The 21,497-nt window shown below is 55.9% G+C and overlaps 1 protein-coding gene across 1 annotated transcript in view; it reads right to left on the bottom strand.

Moving 5' to 3' along the window:
• The window catches only part of DNAH1 (dynein axonemal heavy chain 1), a 72,546-nt gene that overhangs the window by 11,208 nt on the left and 39,841 nt on the right, over positions 1-21,497 (bottom strand). The window contains exons 32-55 of the mRNA XM_049640622.1: positions 20,165-20,251; positions 19,869-20,055; positions 17,467-17,558; positions 17,117-17,271; positions 15,811-15,988; positions 14,813-15,007; positions 14,604-14,723; positions 14,176-14,334; positions 13,878-13,985; positions 12,666-12,806; positions 12,353-12,513; positions 11,761-11,918; positions 11,037-11,210; positions 10,188-10,226; positions 7,871-8,049; positions 6,673-6,903; positions 5,805-6,001; positions 5,192-5,327; positions 4,069-4,277; positions 3,807-3,978; positions 2,877-3,068; positions 2,226-2,336; positions 1,244-1,429; positions 636-827 (exon numbers count right to left, since the gene is read on the bottom strand). Of these exons, the coding sequence (XP_049496579.1) occupies positions 636-827; positions 1,244-1,429; positions 2,226-2,336; positions 2,877-3,068; positions 3,807-3,978; positions 4,069-4,277; positions 5,192-5,327; positions 5,805-6,001; positions 6,673-6,903; positions 7,871-8,049; positions 10,188-10,226; positions 11,037-11,210; positions 11,761-11,918; positions 12,353-12,513; positions 12,666-12,806; positions 13,878-13,985; positions 14,176-14,334; positions 14,604-14,723; positions 14,813-15,007; positions 15,811-15,988; positions 17,117-17,271; positions 17,467-17,558; positions 19,869-20,055; positions 20,165-20,251 (3,759 nt within the window). The remainder of the gene's footprint in view (positions 1-635; positions 828-1,243; positions 1,430-2,225; positions 2,337-2,876; positions 3,069-3,806; positions 3,979-4,068; positions 4,278-5,191; positions 5,328-5,804; positions 6,002-6,672; positions 6,904-7,870; positions 8,050-10,187; positions 10,227-11,036; positions 11,211-11,760; positions 11,919-12,352; positions 12,514-12,665; positions 12,807-13,877; positions 13,986-14,175; positions 14,335-14,603; positions 14,724-14,812; positions 15,008-15,810; positions 15,989-17,116; positions 17,272-17,466; positions 17,559-19,868; positions 20,056-20,164; positions 20,252-21,497) is intronic.

Genomic DNA, 21,497 nt, shown 5'->3' with positions numbered 1-21,497 from the left:
GGGGACTCTGGTTTCTAGATTGATGGAAGAGGAGGAGGAAGGATGGGGAAGTCTATAGGGAGTCTAGCTGCCTATTGGCCATTGTCTCCACCCTCCCAGTGCAGCCTGGAGTGTCCGGGGCCTGATACTGACACATGGTGGTGGGGGGTGGCCCGTGTGCACAGGCAGTTGTCCCCTACCCAATTACTAGGCTGAAGAGGGTCCCCCAAGAGAGTAGTGGGCTCCAGGCTCATCTAACCATGAAGCCACCTACCGAGAGAGAAAACAGGCATGGACACTAAGAGCCCCAGATAGACAGCAGACAGAGAAACCCAGAGACAGACAGGAAAAGCTGAGCCTCAGCTGAGGCTGAGGGAAAGGCGATGGTTGCACAGACAGTGAAGGTCTAGGCCAAGGCCATGGGGGTCTCAGGGAGGAAAAGGCACAAGAGGGGATCTCCAGGCTACAGAGCTTTGGAGTGACTATGGGTGACATCTTATGGGGACAGGAGCCTGCCTGTCACCCCTGTGGCCACAGGGCTGTGTGTGTTATAAGCAGAGGGAGATAGGACAGAGAATCCTACACTGTGGGGGTGTTGGCTCCCCTCCTTGCTTCCCTGCCTTACCCACTGTCCAGCCTGCACCTGGCATGCTCACCTTGTCAAACTTGAAAAGGCTATCAAGGAAGCGGCCAGGATCCTGCAGCAGCCCCTTGCCGGGCTCCCAGTAGTCGTCCACCTTGGAGCCAGGCTTCTCTCCAGGCACCTTCTTGGGCTTGATGCCCTTCATGATGCACACAGCCTCTATGACCAGCTTCACACCTGGGGGTGGCCGCTGCATGGCCCGCACCTACAGGTCAGGCCAAGAGTGGGAGAGACCCATCAATGCCTGGATTCCCCCAGGGCAGGGACAGCTGTCAGATAAGGTGGACCTCACCTACCCAGTTCCTACCACCGTTGACAAAATGTGCTCTGAGATATTCCCTAAGGTCTGCCTCAGCCTGTGGCTCCTGCTGCTCCCCCATATACCCAGGCTTGACCATGAGGCTAGAGGCTGGTTTCTTAGGACCAAAAGCCCTCCCCATGTGCTGGCTCAGGGCCTAGGGGCTGGTGCAAGGAGGTAAGGGCAGGCAGCTGGGTTTGAGCCCTATTTCTGCTCACACCTCCCAGCACATGACCCCCAAGGGATGTGGAGAGAGGGGGCCTGGAGCCCAGGGGTGCTAGGCTGGACACCAGGGGGGATTCCAGGGCTGCCTGGCCACCCACCTCAGTCACATCATTCTTGTTGAGATTGCGCAGGCTGGCCAGGGCCGCATCCAGGGCAGGCAGGGCCTCATCCAGGTCCTTCTGGGCGTCATCAGCTATAGCTTGTGCCTTCCTGGCCTTCTCATTGGCCTTGATCTCCTCTGCTTGCACTGAATTTCGGGTCTCCTGGGCAATGGCTGTGTCCACCTGGAGACCAAAGGCAGGGAGGATCCAGCTGGTGGCATGCCAGGGACACATGTGTCCCCACCCCTTTCTTCTCCCTACACACCTCAGTTTCCCTAGGCAGAGGGAAATGAGGGCTGGGATACCCCATTCTCCAAGAGCCCTCTTGGCTATGACAGGCCATGGAGCTCTGGGAATGTAAGAAGCCCATTCCGAGTGTTCACAGTGGGCCTGGATTGGGGCTCTGGGCTTTATGTGCTTGAGCACAACTGCCCACCAGGGAAGGACCCCCTAAGTCCTCAGGGTACCGCCATGCAAGACACAGAAAGGTGCTCCCCCTACCCCCATCATTTTCTTTCCATCTGCTGGCAAACATTTTCAAAACACTGACATTGCAGAGCAGAATGTGACTGCTTCTACCAGAAAGCTGTCATAACGAACATACGAATCTGAGATGTTGGCTGGGAGGACACGGCCCTCGAATCTGGGGATCTCACGAAGACTCAGAGGGAGACTCGGGCAGAGTCCGCACAGCTGCCTGTGGTGGCCTGCCGCTCAGTCTGTGTCATGACTACCACGGCTTGGGCTGCCTCTCTTGCTTTCACCACATCCCCTACCCCGGGGCAGTGCCCAGCATAGAATAGGTTCCAAGCAAACACTTGTTGAATAAACCAATGACTACTGGCTGAGGAAGACAGGCACTGAGAGGCTAAGCAACCTGCAGGGTCAGGCAACTGGCGATCTTGTGGTTGCATGGGGACACCGAACATCCTCACACACGGTCAGACATCAGGGAAGAGAGCCAAGGAGCACCCCTGACCTTGATCTGCTCCATGGTGAGCATGGTGTCCTTGGCAGCCTCTTCCAGCAGAGGGCGCATCATCTCCAGCTCCTCCTGCATCTTGGCCACATCTTCTGAAGTTCGCAGCAGCTAGGAGATGGGGGATGCAGAGAGGAAATTACGTGTGACAGGGTACCAGAAAGAGAGCCGGGGTATGTGCCTGTGTGGCTCAGTTGGTTGAGGATCTGACTCTTGATCTCAGTTCTGGTCTTGATCCCGGGGTCTTGAGTTCAAGCCCCCTGTTGGGCTCCATGCTAGGCATGAGGCCTACTTGAAAAAAAAAAAAAAAAAGACAAAAGAAAGAGAGAGTTGGGCCTGGAGGGGCCTGGGGAGAGGTTCCTGCAGGGCCACAGGCCCTCATGCATGAGTGAGAGGCTGTGGCTGGTTGTCCAGTGAACCCTGGAGGAAGGGAGCCGTCCCCTGAATATCTGTGGGGTAACCTGCTTTGGCCTTGCCCTTGTCCAACAGCTTCTGTTCATTTGTTTGTTTGGTAAGGGAGGAAGCCACCCATTTCAACACTGCAGGCTGCTGATGAGAGGGTGGGCTGGGCCTCCCTGGGTCTGGGCTAAGCCAGAGCATGCAGAATCGTGGGCTGTCAGCCATTGCCCACAAAGCCCCACCGTGGCCCACCTTGTCAAGGCCACTCTTCATGCGGTTCTTAGCAGTTTTCAGCTCCTGTTTCTTCTGCCCAATTAGGATGGAGAAAATATTAAGCAGCTCCAGGTAGCTCTTGGGGGTCACATAGTTGTGGCGGGCCAGCTCAGCCAGGTACTCAACACACTTCTTGGCCACCGACTGGTGGATATATACGCAAACCTGAATCTGTGGGGTGGGAAACCACTGATGCCAGCAGCAAAGAAAGGGCACCGGGGTGCCCTCAAAGCCACTGAAGCCTAGTCCCGAGGAGGGGGCCACATGTAAGAACCTCAATGCCTCTCACACTCACTGTCTCCTATGATCCTCATAGCCTCCAGGGTCAAGGTCACCTATTCTGCAGAAAATCCCACGACCCAGAGAAGTCAAGGGGCTTGTTTAAGTTCACACAACTGTCAAGGGCAGAGCTGTCTTTAAATGGACTCAGGTCTCTCCCAGATCTTTCCCTAGTCACAGCTCCCAAGACCTGCCTCTCCCTGAGAATCCTAAGGTGGGATCCCCCTTCCTTGGAGGCTGGGTCAGGGGAAACAGCGGGCCCAAGGCCTCAGCATAGCTGGACAGGGAAGTGGACTCACTCTAGCTCTTGGCCCTCAGGTGACCACCACTCTCTCAGTTTGGACCAGACAAATCTAGTCCCCCATCCGTGGTCTTTGGTTGTGTCAGGGGGCTCTGTGAAGAAAGCTGCCACAAAGATCTCAGGGAACAAAACAAACAGTGACTATGAAGTGTGTGTCCAACCACCTATATCACTGAGACAGTCTTGTGGCACTCCCATTATACAGATGAGGAAACAGGCTCAGCACAGGTAACTCACCTGCCCAAACGCCCATCAGTGTTGAGCCTGGGTGAGAGTCCCAAACCTAAACAGTTCCCCCATGACAGCTTGCTCCTCACCAAGACACCTACCAGTCCTCCGATTACTTCAGAGGTGGCTTCCAGTTCTGGGATCTCGTTCAGGGACATGGTGGCCACAGACTCCAAGGCCTCAGCTGGCCATTCGTTAAACCAGTCAATGGTACAGCAGTTGACCAGGGAGGGGAATTGCCTCAGGCGGGCTCGGAAGACCTCTCCTATGGGGCTGGGGGGCCAGGAGTCCAAATGAGATGCTGACTTCCACCCCCAGGAGCCCAGAACCCTCCCCACGGCAGGCTGCGATGACTGCTTGTACCTCATGCACAGCACCACATGGATGTTGCTGCGCACACGCCCAGTGTAGGCGGCAATGAGGTTGGCCTTGGTGGGCTGCAGGCCCTGCTCCTGGACATATGGCCGCATGGTGTTGACAATCTGGTCCTGCTCTTCTGAGGTGTAGAGGTTGGGAATGTCACCCGAGTTCAGGACGTTGTTGATGTCCTCCAGGAAAGACTCGTTCTTGATCTGGGGAGAGATGAGAGTGCAAAAGCTAAGCCTTGATGATGGCCCCTGGGCGTTGGTCTCCCTGGACCTTCACAGCAGCCCCATTTTACAAACCTGGGCAGAGAAGCCCAGGATCATACAAGTGACCCCATAAGTCATAGTCTAGGACTCATATCCGGGTCTGCCCTAGAGCAGAGACTCTGAACATCACCACTGGGCTGTGAAAGAGCCTTGGGTCCTGGGTAGGAGATGTGGCACCTTACTCCTCACTTTTCAGACCTCTCCATGCCTGTTTAGTCCTCCTGTTTACAGGAGGAAACCAGGCCATGGGCAGAAATAGGTCCTTACCAGATGACATGAGGGGACCCTGGGGTAGAAGCAGGGCTGGGAACAGAGAGGACTCTGCACAGGGTGGGATGTATTTCAGGACTTCAGCCTTGACCCAGTTCTGACCCCTAGCCAGGTTTAAGTGCTGCTGTATTTGTCTTGAGACCCCAAAGCCACAACCTCACCTTCTCTTAAGAGACCTAGGAACAGTACTCATGCGTAGGGAGCTCTAGAGGGAGCAGCCCCCAAATAGAGCACCACGGGCACAGCACTTTGGGCACAAGTCCTGTGGTCCTTAAGGTAGGAAGCCTTTGGCCAGTGAGTGTGGTGCCATTTGTGGTCAGCCATGGTGCCAGGGGCCTTCTTTATCCTGAGGGTATAGTAGCGATCTATATCTCCCTAGCCCTGATAGGCTGGGTTTGGCCCCACGCACCTGACCCACCCAACTATGGGCTCCCTCACCCCTAGTCCCAGCTGTCCCTCAAAACAGCCACCCCAAATGACAGTGACCTGGGATTGAAGGACTGACCACCTTATAGGATACCACACTGGGATGGGGTTATAGCCACCCCACCCTGGACCCTGCCCATTGCCTATGGCACTGGCACCTGGGTGTCAGAGAACAGGAAGGTGATGGGCAGGCTGTACAGGCCAGCCTTGAGCAAGACCTTCTTGACATCTTCACGCCACTCGGTCATGCCATAGTTCTTGGATAGCTCAATCTGGAAGCACTCGTACTCAGCCCTAGAGACAGGAGTTTGGGTGGAGGCCTACCAGAGCTTGAGGCCAAGTGCTGAGTGGTGGGTGCCCACACCCCACCCCAGCCATCTGGAGTCTGGCCCCCTTCCTGGGCAGATCTGCAGACTCTCCAGGCCCTGAACATGCTCTCTTGCCTACAGACCTTGGCTTAAGCTGTTCCCATGGCCTGGAATGCCCTTTCCTTCCATCCTCCCAGCTCTGATTCTGAGAGAAAGCCTATGGCCGTCTCATCTAGGAATCCCTCTTGGATGTCTGCAGCCACATTTCCCTCCCCACAGCACCACAGGGCACTGCTGTTGCCTCTCCTTGGGGCCTAGTTCCTGTTCCCAGTGTGTTCAGAAGCCCATGGCTGGGGGTCCTGGCCCGGGGCGGCCCGAGGCTCCCCCATCTGTGGAAGAACATAAATGGAACCAATAGCCTGCCGCCAGCCACCCACTGCCCACCATGTCTGGGGGCCCTCACATGTGCGAGGCCAGCCGAGTGAGGGAGCTGCGGCCACTGCCACCCACACCCAGCAGGAGCGCGTTGCCCAGCGCCTGGCGCAGGGTGCGGCTGATGCGGCAGATGTGGCTCATGGCATCCATGAAGAGGACCAGCTTCAGCTTGGCTGTGTTGATCTGGTTGTAGTCCTCCATGTACTCCTCAATCACCTGCATCATCTGGGGCAGGGAGGATGGGGAGATCTGGGTCCTCTCTCGGTCTCTGTGAACCAGGGCCCCCAACAGAAAGCACACCCCTTCCTCTGTGCTTGGAAGGGCGCTGTGCCTTCAGAAGCCAGTTCCACCTACATAAGGCCCGACCTGTTGGATACACCAAGGCCTGAGGCGTGGGGTCAGAGCCCTGTCTGTTTCCTCTGGGTTTTAACAAGTGTACTGACCCATGACTCTGGTGGGAGTTCCTAGGAACAAGGAGGGGATGTGTGTGGAGGGAAACCATCAGGAAGGCCACACCAGCCACGCAGCTCTGAGACCCCTGACGGGGTCTCTTCCATATCTCCCTGGGGTCATGACTCAGACTTATGATCCCAGGGGCCCTGCTGCCCCTCTGAGGGCAGGATGATAGCCCCTCCAACAGGTACAGCATGTCCCTGTTTACAGAGCCCGTCTCAAATGAAACACAGGCTCATCCTCAGAGGTGGGCCAACGAGGGCCTGCTACACCCTTTTGACAAAGGAAATGAGACCCAGAGAGCCAAGTGCTGGCCTTCGAAGTCAGTGTCCTGACCCTCCAGCCACAGCACGCAGGTCTGTTAGCAGTGCTGCAGAGGGCCTGGGTCCCGGGGGGCAGCATGAAGGGCCCCAGGAGGAGTAGGCCTCAGCCGGGCCCCTCACCTTCTTCTCGCTGGTGATGAGCTCATAGGACTTGACATCAGAGCCTGGCGACATGAAGTCCCCATAAAGGATGGGCTGGAAGGGACAGACCTCAACAAAGGCCACGTCCCAGTACTCCATGTGGCTCTCCAGTAGTTTGTCGAACCAGCCACGGTCCTCCTCGTTCACCAGGCGGTCGCGGAACACGCGGCAGCTCTCATGGTACCACAGTCGTAGCAGCTGTACCTTGTCCTGCAGCCATCCTGGCATCAGCACCTGCCTCTTCCCCCCGAGTCCCGGGCAGGGCCGCACACAGGGCAGCCGGCCAACCAAGGACCGCGTCCTGCATGGGGCTGTGCCTCGCGCCTGTGCCTCTCCACCCCCAGATCCAGGCTCAGAAGGCCAAGTGCCTACTGGGACCCAGCTCCACTAGGGCCCCTACAATTCCTCAAACCCCAAGCTGGGGAGGAATGCCCAATTCTCCTTCCTAACGTCCCACATCTAGCCACTCAGCAAGCCCCTCAGATTCTGCTCCCATTTCTATGTCTGCTACCACCTCCATCCCAGCTTTCCTGCCTCTCCCTGGGGGAGTAGCTGACCTTCAGGAAGCTCCCAGGCCCTTCTCTCTACCTCTTTGGCTATAGCGTGGCAAGGCCAAGTCTGGCATCTGTCCTGTTCACTGAGTCTCCCTGTGCAGACCAGGCTCTGCACACACTGACCAAACCCACCCCCATTCCAAGTGCAAATCTGTCTCCCACCCAAACCCATGGCTCCCATCACCTTCAGGATCCTGCGGCCCCCACAGCTCACAGTCTGCCCCAGCCCACCCAGCACACCAGACAGCCCACTCCCTGCTACAGTCCTGCTCTTTCCACTGGAGCATTTGTTTCCTGGAGTGCATCCCACTCATTCTTCCTCCTAAATCTTCTCCCACACAGGGCCTCCAATAGGAACCTTTCTCTCCCTTTCTTTGCCCTGGCTCCCTCTTTTGTGTGAGCCCCAACACCACTGCCATTCTAAGCATGGATCTGGACTCAGCTATAGGAAGGCAGGGGGCCTGGAGCCCACCATGCCTCCAGCCCCACTCAGGGCCTGGCCAGATCAAGGCTGGGCAGTGTTTGAGCAGTAAGGTCTAAAACTGAGGGGCTGGGGAGGACTGTGAAGTCATGGGGGGTACTCTTCTGCTGGACACTGGGAAGGGATCCTACCAGATCCTCACCTCGACTTTAGCTGGGTCGGCCATGAGTATTCCCTGGAAGACCTTGGAAAGGTCCCTCAGGTTGAAGGTATAGTGGGACTTGGCTGGGGTGGGCAGCAGCTGGGAGGTGATGGTGGAGTAGACCATGATGGTGGCTTCCACGAGGGGGTCCGCAAACTGAGCGATGGTGGGGGCCCCAGCTGTGGGAACAGGAGGGTGGGCCTGGGTCACACAGGTGGGGGCTCCAGTGCGGCCTCTGTGGATCCTAACCCCCTGCCCTGGCCAATGCCGTGTTCTCTCCCAGATGCCCTTTCCCCAGCCTGCGGGCCTCACTTGCACCCACCCTTCAGATCCTCTTCGATGCCACCTCCTCCACAAGTTCTTCTTGATGTCCCCTAGCTTGGGGTGAGGAATCTCCTGCTCTGAGCTCCTCACTTGTACATCCTCATTACTGACACAGGCCATTGTACACTGGGGCACTGGGACACACACACAGAACAAGGGGAGTCAGTGCCAGTGGGGCTGTCCCCCACACCTGAAACATGCCGGCTCTGAGCCAAGCAGGGGAGGGTCACATGGGCCACATAACCTTCAGGAGGGCATCACGGGGGATGTGCAGGGCCTGGAGTCAGCCGTGACCTGCAGGGCTTACCAGCCCCCCGGAGCTGCTGCAACCACCAGCCTGCATTTTCATTACTAACATAATCTGTTTTATTGTTCTTTAAAATCTACTCAATTCTTTGCTGGGAACCAAAATGCTGTCAGTGGGAACTTGGGGCAGAGGGAATCAATCCCCTGAAGTGGAAAAAAGTAAAGAAGGGGCAGGAGGACTCATCAGCCCCACAGAGGGGCTCATCTATTAACACAGGCACTGCACTGTTCTAGGTCCTGGGCACAGAGGGCAGCCCCAACAGACACACTCATCACCCTGAAGCTGCCATTCTTGTGGGGAGGCAGGGAACGAACAGACGTGCAGCAGAGTGGACAGTAAAGAGCTATGGAGAGGCCTGCCGCAGGAGAGAGGTGTTGGGGGCGGGGGGGTGGGGGCAGGGCTAGGGGCATTCGGCATGATGCTGGGAGAGGCCTCGAGAGGAGGGGCACTGAAGCAGACAGCTGAGGAAGGGAGGCATAAGCAGGCCCAGGACAGCGAAGAGCGGGTGAGAGCAGAGAGGTGACAAGGGGCAGGGATGGCCCCATCCGCCACTGTTGGGACTTGGGCTCTTGTCTGCAACTGGGCAGCGGAGGAGTGTGATCTGAATGAACATTTGAATGGGTCCCTCTGGCTGCAGATGGAGATGGATAGATGGACAGGTGGGAGGTTGGGGTGGGGTGGGGAAATGGGGGTGGAGGGTGGTGACCTGAGAGAAGGAGCGGCCACCCTCCACTGACAGTGACAGCCCGGGAATGTGAGGACTGAGAGCTGACCTTTGGTCTGGCCACACAAGGCCGCTGGTGACAAGGGCACTCTCTGGGGAGTGGTAGGGCACGAGGGAAAGTGGGAGGGGCGGCTGGTGCCAGCATGAAGAGACAATGCTCTTGAGCTGTGCTGTCAACGTGAGCAGAGAAATAGAGTGATGGCCAGGATGGGAAGGGGCCCAGAGTGGCTGTTTGGGGTTTTGTGTTACGATGGGGGACATGTCTGCTTGCTGATGGAACGGCCCAGTGGAGAAGGGCCACACACATATGTGGGTACTTATGCAGTGTTTTGGGAGGTGGAGCCACGTCCTCCGGCACACAATCTTGGGGTGGGATTCAGGCTTAAGAACAGGACTCTTTGACCTTGTCTGGGAGCAGGGCAGTCCGTTCCCAGCAACAAGAGAGAAGACAGGGCCAATGGGCGCCTGGGTGCAGGTGAGCAATGGACATGGAGGCCTAATGAGGGCGCTGTTTTCTGATGGCCTCTTTCAGCTGAGGTAGGGGAAGAGGTGGGACGTGAGGTAGGTCTGAAGGCCTAAAGTAGCCAGTCGCCCAGCAGCAATGACTGACAGATCCGTCCTGCGTGAGGCTGCCACACTGGAGATGTCTGCTCCTCAGAGAGGGCCAGCCTCTTTGGAGCCTCTGCTTCTTTACACAGGGTGGGAGCTCATTCACTGAACTCACATTTACTTTGCTTCTACTGAAAGATGGACATAACCCAGGCACCGAAGGACTGGCTGCTGTACGAATAGTTGAATGAGCCTACAAAGGCATTGGCTATAGCCCAAGGCCCTCACATGAGCCTGAGGATGGTTCACTGTGGCCACTGCGACCCAGCCTCAGCCCCACCCAACTGGAGCCCAGGGCTCCCCCTGGAACCAGCACCTCACCCCATCCAGGGCCTGTCTGGGCCTGCACTTACGCACGGGCTCCCGGTAACTTCTCTCCCCGAGGAGTCCATCTAGAGGGTTGAGGGAGAGACATGGGGGTCTAACTTAGGTGGGTCCCTTGCTGCCCACCTTGGCCAGCTGGGCTGAGCTGGGCAGCTCCCAGAGCAGCTACCTGCTGCCCACCCTCCTCAGAGCAATGTGCCCCCCCACCCCCACCCCCACAAGCTGGGCCTGTAGGCAGGTTCTGACCTATCACCCCTGAGGGCAGGGCAGGCCAGGCCACAGGAGGGAAGACCTGACTCCCATCCCCCACCACCTGGCACAGCGCCAAGGGGAGTTCAAAGGTCAGAATGTATGTTAGATAGGAGGTGGGCTGGTGAGGGAAACTGCATCCTGATGCAGACTTTTCCCCAAACCCCATGGAAGATCAGGGCCACTTTGTCCATTCTATCTTGGTGGCTTTTCCTGATTTATAAAAGTAACATCCTTCCATCAGCTTTTCTAGGTAAGTACTGACATGTATGTGTGTGCATATGCAGGTGAAGTCACAAGCATACAAGTGTATAAATCATATATTCAGTAATCCCCATGTGCCAGGCTTCATGCTAGATGCTACGTGCAATGTCTTATTTAACCTTCACAACTTGGGGTGGTGGACTCTAATATCATCATCCATTATACAGATGGAGAAACTAAGGCTCAGAGAAGTTCACAAATTTGCCAGTGGTGACATAGCTGAGTAAAGGATGAATCCAGGTCTGAGGTCAGTGCCTCAACCACTCCCCCCTTTCCAGCAGCTGCCCGGCTGTCCTAGGAGTAGCTTATCTGGTTTGGGCTTCTGCCTTTGCCCATGGCCTCCCCCACTTCTGCCCAAGGCTCACCCATCCAACTGCCCAGGATGGTGGAGAAGATGCGCTTCTTGCTGACCTCATCCATCTCAGCAAAGGACAGGTAGTTGAAGTGGCGCGTCAGCCGTGGGGTGATGGCATTTCTGCCTCCACCTGGGGGGCCCATGGCACAGACAAAGTTGATGTCCACCAGGTTCTTGAAGGCTCCTGGAGTGGAGGCAGGAAGTCAGGAGAGAGCCCTGCCCAGGGCTGAATTATGACTTCTGTGGGCCCCAGGCACTTGGCCTTCAAGGGTCTCCTCTCCTCCATAACAATATTAAAAACTATAATTTATATCAGGATTAGAATAAAGACAAATATATTTATGTTATACATTAAAAATGTTCTTTGACCTGAAAGTTCATCTTCCTGGTGATTTTAAAAGAAATCAAAACAAGGCGCCAGCGTGGCTCAGTCAATTAAGCGTCCAACTTCGGCTCAGGTCATGATCTCACAGTTTGTGCTGACAGCTCGGAGCCTGGAGCCTGCTTCGGATTCTGTCTCCCTCTCTCTCTGCCCCTCCCCTGCTCATGTTCTGTCTCTCTCTCTCTCTCTCAAAAACAAACATTAAAAATTTTTTTTAAATCAAAACATTTCTGTGGACCCTGTAAAAGTACTGTGGGCACTGGGCGCTCTGCCTACCCTGCCTAACAGATGCCCTGGCCCTGCCCAGCACACCCAGCCCGCACCCCACTGGCTCAGGCCAAAGGGTACATACCAATGACCTTGCGGTCATACCAGCCACCGTGGTCCATCCACTGGCGCAACAGCTCGATGGGTGGCTGGGCACCATACGTCTCCAAGGCTGGCATGTTCAGGTCATCGATAAAGAAGATGAAGTTGCGCCCCAGGGGTGGTCCGAACACACCCTTCCGCCTGTGGGAAGGGGCTGTGTGAGCCTAGCACCCATTGGTACCAGGTCCTCTGGGAGCCCAGGGGTGGCAGGATGGCAACTACCTTCAGCCTCCTCTGAATTGTTGGATCTCTTGAGCAGCCCCTTGTCCCATTCTGAACATCCTAGGACATCACACTTGGCTGCCCTGAGTCTGGGCTCCCTCAAGGTGAGTCTTGCCTCCCATGCAGACACATAACAAGCCCCACCCGAGTACCCAGCCCAGGGCAAGCACCCATGGCTGGGCCTAGTAGGCATTTCTGATGGATGACGGCTCCAGAACAGTCTGCAAAGGAGCCCAGGGCCCTCCAGGAAGGTCTCGGCAAACCCGAGAGCATAATTTGGTGAGGAGCTGAGAAAGCAGCTGGTTGAGCCAGGCTGGGAGGACACGGGACATAGAAAGGAATGAGGTGCCTGCCTCTTGTCCAGCTTGCTGTCGATGAGGTCCTGGGTTTGGTTGGCCGAGGTTCGGGCTGAGAAGGTGAGGAAGTGGCTGATGTACTCCAGCGGCAGGTTCTTGAGGAGCTTGTCGGAGATGGTAAGGGTCTTCCCTGTGCCTGTTGGCCCAATGCACAGCACCTAGGAGAACCGGGAGAACCGGGATCACGTATTCAAAACTCTCCCAGGGTCTGGCACACAGCAGGAGCTGCCACCCTGTCAATATGGGAGGCCAGCCACCCCCTGACTTGGGCCTTAGTTTGGGTGAGACAGGGCATGGCAGGGGCACTCACGGGCCTGTGGTTGGTGAGCAGCATGTCCAGCAGGTAGGACATCTGCACTGTGTCCATAGTAGGCACGATGATGTTGCAGTAGTTGGTATCTGGCACCATGGTGAACGGAGTCGAGGAGTCCATCCACTTGACCCAGGCAACCTGGAACCACAGGTAGCTCAGGGCTGGGCCCAGAACCCCACTCTGGCCAAGTACACCAGGAGGGCAAGGTGCTGCACTGCTAGGCCTTGGCAAGAGAGCCCGGGTAAGGGGCTGTTTCTGACTGAAATAGGAAGCCTGTGCCCTACTCTCTGCACACCATGGGGAACCCCAGAACAAACCACTGTGAGTGGGGGAGCTCTCTGCACACGGCTGCCCTTGTGGGCAGCTTCCTAGGGAAGCTGTGGGTCTCTGCATCAAGGAAGTGTTCCAGCAAGTGGACAGCCCAGAAGTCAAAGGCTTTCACTATTTAGTTTCTGGCTATCCAAGGTGGGAGGGGGGGGGCCAGAACCACAGGTGCTGAGGTCACCTGGCCTCATCTCCCCACACCATCCCATCTGCATGAATTCCTTGACCCAGCTTGCAGACCTCCCCCGATGAGGGTCCTCACTATGGTCAAGCACAGGTCACACTGGGGACAGTCCTGTTAGACTCAAATGTGCCCTGTGAGATCCCCAGCCCCATGCATAGTGGCCATCTCCGCAAATGCCTCTCTGCCCCCTCTTCCTCCTGGGTTAGGATTCTGATCCTAGAAGCAGAGTAGGCTCACAGAGCCCTCGCTGGCTGATAGAATGAATGGGACACCAAAGTAGGCCTTGAGGCCTTGCTGCCCTGCCCTTAGGGTGCCCAGCCCCTAGGAAAATGGGACTTTTTAGTAGAATTGAGGTGAACATCCCTGGACTCGGCATCAACACGGAGGAGTCAATGCATATGGTTGGTAGGGGAGGAACTCTAGGAACAGCTCCCAGTCCCAGGTTCAAGTCCAGCTCTGTCACCCACTGGCTGGGGATGACTGTTCTGAGCCTCAATTTCCTTGTCTGGAAAATGGGCACGATAATAGGTATACTGTGTATCTGTGAGGATACATGAGATAATGCAAATAACCGCCACCTGAGACCTGTGGCCATCAACATGGCCTCCTCTCTGTAGTCAGGATTCACCGAAAAGTTTAGCCACCACCCAGTGGGGCGCCTCCCGTCCTGTCCTGTCCCCTCGGCACAGGCCTGCATTCACCTTCTTGCCTTCCTCATCTTCATCCTCATCGTCCTTAGTGCTGCTGATCCCGGCGTCCTCCAGCCTGTAATCGAAAACCAGCCCCTCCTCTGGGAAGGGCATGGTCAGCTTCGAGGGACCAGAGGAAAACCAGGCTGTGAGGCCCAGGAATTTGTGTGGCTACTTGTCCCTGGGGGCCCGAGTCCCATGGATGGTCCCAGAACACCTGGCATTCAGCACACACATCCTGGACTTGGGAGCCCAGCCTGGCGGGGGGGGGGGGGGGGGGGGGGGGGGGGGGGGCACTGCTGCCTCTCACTTTTTCTATCTTCATCTTGATCCTGAGCCAGTGGCTGAAGTTGATGCGGCTGGCACTGTCCCCTGTGGCACCCACACTCCAGATCAGGGAGAAGATGAACCAGGGCTCAATCAGCTCTGGGATGCGACTCAGCTTTTCTGGGGATATTTTCTTGAGGCCCTGGGGATAGTGGGAACAGTATCAGGCCAAGGCAAGAATAGTACTGAGTAGCCCGAGGAGGCAGAGGTTGGGGGCATCCTTTGGCCTCTGCTGCATAGTTTGGCGTCTCTGCAGCAGACCTGATGGGGTGATCCCGTGACCCATGTGAGCCGATCTGAATCTCTCTTCCAGGAAGCTGGGCGTGGGGTTCAGGGCCCGCTGGTACCCGGGCAAGGAGAGCAGAGGGCAGAAAGGAGAAGGCACCCAGCCCCACTTGCTCAGAGCCGTACCTCTTTAGGCAGAAAGGGCTTGAAGAAGCAGTCCAGCAGCTTGAGGAGACTCATGATCAGGTTGCTGTTGGTTGAGGTGATCACCTCCTTTACCGAGTTCCGGATGAAAGTTATGGACCCCTATAGGGGATGAGCACCCGGCTCTTGTGGCTGGCGGCCACAGCACCTGGCTGCCCCACCTGGGCCAGGCACACTGTGGACTTGCTTACCTCCAGGAAGCCAACAAAGAGGGCCTTGAACTGCTCCTCATAGGGCTTGAATAAGTCAGGGAGTCTCCTTAGCCAGCACTCGACAAAGGGCATGAGCCCCAGGATGCTGGGCTCCAGGTACACCATACCACAGCGGGACACTGTGGCTGGGGAGGCCACTGCCAGGTCCTGCACCTCGAACATCATGGTCATTGCCTGGCACGACATGAACTGTGTGAGTGGGCCAGCCACCAGCTCCTAGGGCCACAGAGCCATGGGGAGGGGTTGCCCATCCTGCAACTGTAGGCAGGCCATGGGGCGGGATGTGCACCAGGAGCAGTGCTGGGGTGGAAGGGATGCAGAAACCCCTTGGTCTTCAGCTGATAAAATAGCCCTCCCTGGAGTCTTAAGGAGAACAAAAGTCAGGAGATTCCTGATTACTCTCTGGCCAGTATAGTGGACTGGGGCATATTGGGGTCCCTGGAGCCGTAGAGAAATCTGATGGGAGCTGCCTGCTATGCTCCAGAATCTCTGGGTGTTCTCAGAAGGGCTCAAGAGATCAGCTCAGTGTGGATACCATGAACTGCTCTTACACCCAGGCGATGCCTCCTCTTCTGAGAACTGCATCTCACACACCAGGCAGGTGCCCCTACAGCCAGGTCTGGACCACCTGTCTCCCATACGACTGTCATGTTGCTAAGGTGCCTGACTCAGACTGGGCTGACATGGCTGCAAGGGGGCCTGGGAGGCACAAGGCAGAGCCTTGTGGGTGGTCATTCTGGACCTAGGCCCAGAGCATCACAGAATGTGGGTCTGCAGATGGGCAGCTCTGAGCAGCTGCACAAGACGTGGCCAAGTGTGGGAGCTTGGGACGGAGAGGGACACCAAAAGGTTGTGGGGATGGGCTGAGGTGCAGCTGTGGTCCTGAGATGGAGGGGGACGAGGATGGCCAGCATGCTGTGGCTGTCAGGTCCACCCAGCTGCAGAGGAGAGCCGGGGAAATGGACAGGAAGACATACCTCTGTGAGCTTGATGATCTCCCCAGAGCTAAGGCACAGCTTCTTGTTGTCATCCAGCACCGTGTTCATGTTCTCTATCCAGACAGCATCCACTGGCCCATCGAACATGTACCACTTCTTGTTGGTATCAGAGGCGATGGCCCCCGCCCGGATGAGGGAGGAGAAAATCCCATCTGTCCTGCAGTCACCAGGAGGAGAGGGCTGTAGGTGCCCAGAAACAGGGCAGCAAGCACAGCTGACTCCCAGAGACATCTGGCTGCCAGTCTGGCCTTGCTCTGCTGGGGTATTTTTCCCTTCAATATCTTCATTCATTGAAAAACTATAATGGGGGAAATGGGACTTTTTGGTAAAACATGGGGTTATAAAAATGTGTGCTTATATTCCTTCTCTGCTGAATCTCCATTAAAAAGAGGATAAAAAGGTGATATCCTGGGGAAAAGAAAGGAAACGGGGGAGGAGGCAACAGCAGAAATGGAGGTCCACAGAGTTCTGGGACATGGAAAGAGAAGGATAAGAGGTCAATGACCTAGCAGAGAAAGCAAGAGATAGGTCACGAGATGTATCCAGTTCCTGCCACAGAAGCCAAGAAGGCTCAGGTTTCAAAGGCCCCAAATGCCAGGGAAACTGGTGGGTAGGGGAACATGTTTTTGGTCTGATCCCCAGGCCCCCCACCTACCCATGCAGGAGCCTAGAGTGGGTATAGCTGAGACCCTTCACCAGAAATGTGGGAGCAGGCCAGACTCACATTTAGAAAGACAGGTGACTGCCCCTCTCTGGGCCCCAGAACACTGGAGCCAAGCAAAAGTCCCCAGCAGAGACTGGAAACTTATTGAGAGAAACAGAATCCCCCCAGAGAAGAGCCTCCCACACGCTGACATTTGGACAGTGTCCACTTAGTTGCCCTCTCCAGCTCAAGGCACTTTCCCTGACATGCATGTGTCTGCCAGGGCATGGAGGCCCTGAGAGGAATCGCCAACCCTCTGGGGTCACGACACCAGGCAACACTTACTGAAAACTTGGTATGTGCCATGCTGTCCAAACATCTTCCTTATGTCAAGGTCATTTTCTATGGCAATCATGGTGCCATTATTATCCCCACTTTGTAGACGACAGCACCAAGACCCAGGGAGTGAGGAAGGTCACTCAGCAAGGAAGTGCAGTGGTGAATAGGGTTCCAGGCACTTGGGCTCCAGAGCCTGAGCTCCTGACCTCCCCCTGGGCTAGGGTGGGGAGGGGGATGCATGGCCCACAGCCTCCAGAAGCCTAGGCACAGGGTGATAACTGCAGAGGGATTGGGACCACTCACCATTCATGGGTGAGCAGGTCAAATTCTCCATACAGCTGGCCCATTGTGATGGACTTGGGGTTAAGCACGTAGTAATTGACAGCCTCGTACACACCACCGCTGATAGATGGCTGCCCTTTCAGCAACGTCATGGCGGCTGCCAGGACTCTGTAACACTGGGGAGGCAGCCACCCAAGAGTGAGCCTCCTGGTTCCCCAGAGAACAGGGCTGGAGTGGGCTGCAGATCACAGGGGCAGGAGGGGTAGTCTAGAGGCCACAGAGGTACAAATGGGGGCCAAGACCCCACTGAGGCCCCACCACCCTCAGGCCCACTGTCTGGGTGCTGGATCGCCTGGCTTGGCTCCACTTACATTACTCTTGCCAGAGCCTGTGGGCCCGACCAGCATGAGGCCGTGCCGTACCACCGTGGTCTCGTAGAGCTGGATGCACTTGGTCAGGAAGCCTGGAGGGACATGCAAGTGGAACCCAGGGGGCAGAGCATGGGCTTGGGTCCTGGCCCTGCCACTAGCTCTCTGTGTGACCTCAGGTGGGTCACCCTGAGCCTCAGTTTCCTCATCTATAAAATGCGGCTGACAATAGTGCCTACTTCAAAGGAGGGGGCAGGTGAAGCCCTGAGCACAGAGCCTGGCATAGAGTAGGGACTCTCTGCTAATGGCCAGCCATGATTGCCACTGTGACCATCAGTACCTAACATCCATTGGTCAGGTGTCCAGCTGGCATGGGCCCCAGAAGCAATGTCAGCTCCTGCCGAAAGCACTGCCCTGAGTAAATGGTGGCCAATATGTGGCAAAATCCCAGGGACAAAACCTGAGAGTCAGTCAGGAGCTTTGACTGACCAAGACCAGAGCTGTAGGGATAGCTGCCAGTGGTGGGTAGAGGGCCAGACCCACAGGTAGGGAATGAACATATCACTTTGGCCCAAGAGCAGCTTGGGGAGTGGCAGGGAGCTATGGTACCACATGCCTGGGGGTCCCTGTTAATGAGACATGGTCCACTCATTCAGTGATGGCTAAGCTGACCCAAGGCCATGAGCAAGAGATTTTGAGGCTTCATTCAACAAGCCTGCTGGGACCTGGTGGGCGGGAAGGGGCATCAGAGCTGCATGTGGAATGAAAAGTGGAAGGCATGGGGGACAGGCCTTGCAGCATGAGCACATCAGGCCCCAGAGAGGGCCCCGTGTAGCCAGGGTGGCCAGAACAGCCAGGTGTGACTTCCTGGGGAAGCACCCCCCTTCTTCACAAAGGACAGGCAGGGAGGGTCTAGGAGGAGAGGAAAGGTCAGCCGGGCTAGGGGATGGTGGGACCAGAGCTCGAGCTGCATGACTGTACAGCGGCTGCATTGAGACCCCCACCTTCTATTGGGAAAGAGGGTTGGGGCGAGAGGGAGACTGATGAGGGCATCCCACAGAGTTCTTCCAACTGTGTGGTGGTTTTTGTGACAATCCAGTTCAAGAAAAGCCCAAATGCTCCTTAGCCCAACAACAGGGCCGTGTTCCACGAGGAGTATGAGCAAGTCCTGAAGAAGGAAGTGACATGCTTTGCTCCAAAAGAGGGGAGTTGGGGTGGGGGCGAAGTGGGGTGGTGGGTGTGGGCAGGCCACAGCTCACCATTTCCCCAGTGATTCCCACCCCAGGCAGGTGAAGACAGAGCAGAGGAGAGCTCCTGTCAGGGAGGAACAGGGCCCAAGAAGAGCCCAAGTGCTGTGACTACTCCCCACGTGGAGAGAGGGACCACAGCAAGAGGTCTGGGGGAGACAACAGGATTTGCTTCCCCAATGTAAAATAACCAGCAAAATATACATTGGTTTCTGCCCCGGGGTCCTGATGCAGAGCTCCTCAAACCATTATAAATAGGATGCTAGGAGAATCTTCTTTTCTAATACTTAGCCTTTGATCCTGGTTCCTGACACAGAGCTCCTAAAACCTTTGTCATTTCCTGAGTGCTAGAAATGTCTTTTGTTCTAATGGGGCACCTCTTGGTGGTGGGCTCCTGGAAGGGGGCTGGTCACCAGAAAGACCAAACCATGGTTAGATGCCTAGAACTTTCAGGCTCACTCCCCTATTCTCCAGAGAAGGGAGAGGGGCTGGAAGTGGAGAATAATTGATAATAATTAAAATTTTATCATGCCTACATGATGAAGGCTCCATAAAAATCCCTACAGCATGGGGTTTAGAGAGCTTTGTAGTAGGCGAACACATCCATGTTCTGGGAGGGTGGTTCACCCCCAACTCCAAGGGGGCAGACCTCACCCTATGTATCTCTTCATCTGACTATTTGTCTGTATCCTTGCTCATATCCTTTATTATATAATAAGTAGTAAACTTGTTTCCCTGAGTTCTGTGAGCTGTTCTAGTGAATGGTCAAACCTAAGGAGGGGGTCATGGGAACTTCTGATTTGTGGCCAAGCTGGAGAAAATTTGTGGGTAACCTGGGGGCTCACCACTTGTGACTACTTGGGACTTGGGACTCTGATTAGTGTCAGAACTGAATTGAATTGTGGGACAGCCAGTTGGTGCTGAAGAATTGGGAAACTTGCACATCTGGTATCAGAAGCATGATTGGGACAGAGGATATTTTCCTAGACATCTATTACCTGAAGCTTCTAGTGGAGACAAGGCTGGGGCAGGGACTGCTGGCAGTCCCCAGCCTGTGGCACTCTTGGCCTGAGGTAGTATTGCCCTGTCTCTGCTCCCCTGCCCTGGAACACCAGGATGGCCACCCCAGCACTGTGAGGGCAGGGGCCAGGGGCTCACCATCCACATCCTTGAGGTTGCTCTTCTCACAGACCTGGCGAATGGCCTTGTCCAGGATGCCATAGTCAGTCTCCTCCTCCTTGATGGTGGGGAACAGGTCTGATACAATCCCAGAGAAGAGCTTGAGGTCCTCCTGCAGGAACTTGGGCACGTTCACATCTCGGATAGCCCGGAGGCATATCAGCTCCTGCAGCAGAGGCCAGTGGGGCCTTCAGGGGACGCAGGTCGGCTGTGCCTCTGGCCCCTCTTGAGTCATCCTGGAGGCCCACCTGGGCGTGCTGCTGGATGGAGCTCACCTCATTCATGCTGGGGTTTTCTCGCTTGAGGTTGCCAGCAGCCGAGATCACTGTCTTCACAGCTCTCATCCCAAAGTCATAGTGATCCTGTCACCACCACACAGGAGGAAGGGTGGGTGGGCATTGTCCCTTTGGGGGCTTCTGCCTGGAACACTCTACCTCCCACCTGGTACCTGGCCCTCACCCAGCTGGAAGCTACAATGTCACTTCCCCCGACAGCTATCTGTGATTGCCCACATGCCCCAGCCTGAGCCAGGTGCCCTTGTTTGCACTCCTCTGGCACCCTCTATTTACCATCCCAGCAGCCCTCTCCCTTCACAAGTTTACTTATTCTGCATCCCCTGCTCAACTCTTGGCCCCTGAGGATGAGGACTCTGACCCAGGCAGAGTCCTGCAGTCCCAGCACTGCACCAGGGGCAGAGAGGAAAAAAATGTGAAAGGAGTTCCCATTGGTGCCACAATAGGGTTGGCCCTGAGGGCCTTTGAGCTTCCTTCTAACATTATCTCTTAAATCTCTCTGGACCCACCCTTTCAGCCACACTACTGAGGCTTTTCTCTTCTTTGCTACTGGTTCTGTTTCTCTCCATTATATGGCAGGTACGTTGGAAATAGTTAAATTTATCTTTTTTTTTAATGCTTATTTTTGAGAGCATGAGAGAGCATGAGCGGGGGAGAAGCAGAGAGAGGAAGACACAATCTGAAGCAGGCTCCAGGCTCTGAAGTGTCAGCACAGAGCCCGATTCGGGGCTCGAACCTATGAACTGCGAGATCGTGACCTGAGCCAAAGTTGGATGCTTAACCGACTGAGCCACCCAGGTGCCCCTTAAATTTATCATTTTTGTCTATGAGGCCAGACCATGAGAGCTACATCTGGACCTGACCCACGGACCAGCGCACTTCCCAGAAGTCTCAGACTTGGAGCAGGATGAAGAGACTGGGCTACACTTTGAGTCACTGGCACTTGAGAAGGGTTGACTGCCTTTCCAGAACCACGTGGGTACAGTGAGTCTGACGGGAGGGCAGCATCTTTGAAAGTAGATGGTTACAAAGAAGGTGTGTAGGGGTTCTGGCTCCCGGGCGGCACTGTGGCGGGCAGCTGCTGCTTTTCCTGGGAACAGACTGCATTTCCTCCAGCACGTGGGTTTTGGGGGGCACCCCTGGCCAAAGGCTGCACGGCTTCCCCCTGGCCACAGTGACTGGTGTTCATGCATGAGCAGGTCACCCAGAAGGGGCCCATTAGGATGACACCAGGGACTTTTTCTACAACTATTAAGAAAGAGAAACTAAGCGGGCAGCATGTAAGCCCAGAGCTTGGCTCATCTCTGCCACTGCA

This window comes from Panthera uncia, chromosome A2, assembly GCF_023721935.1.
Source record: "Panthera uncia isolate 11264 chromosome A2, Puncia_PCG_1.0, whole genome shotgun sequence".
NCBI lineage: Eukaryota > Metazoa > Chordata > Mammalia > Carnivora > Felidae > Panthera > Panthera uncia.
Note: the sequence above shows the minus strand (reverse complement) of the source record. Positions and strands in the feature narration are given on the sequence as shown.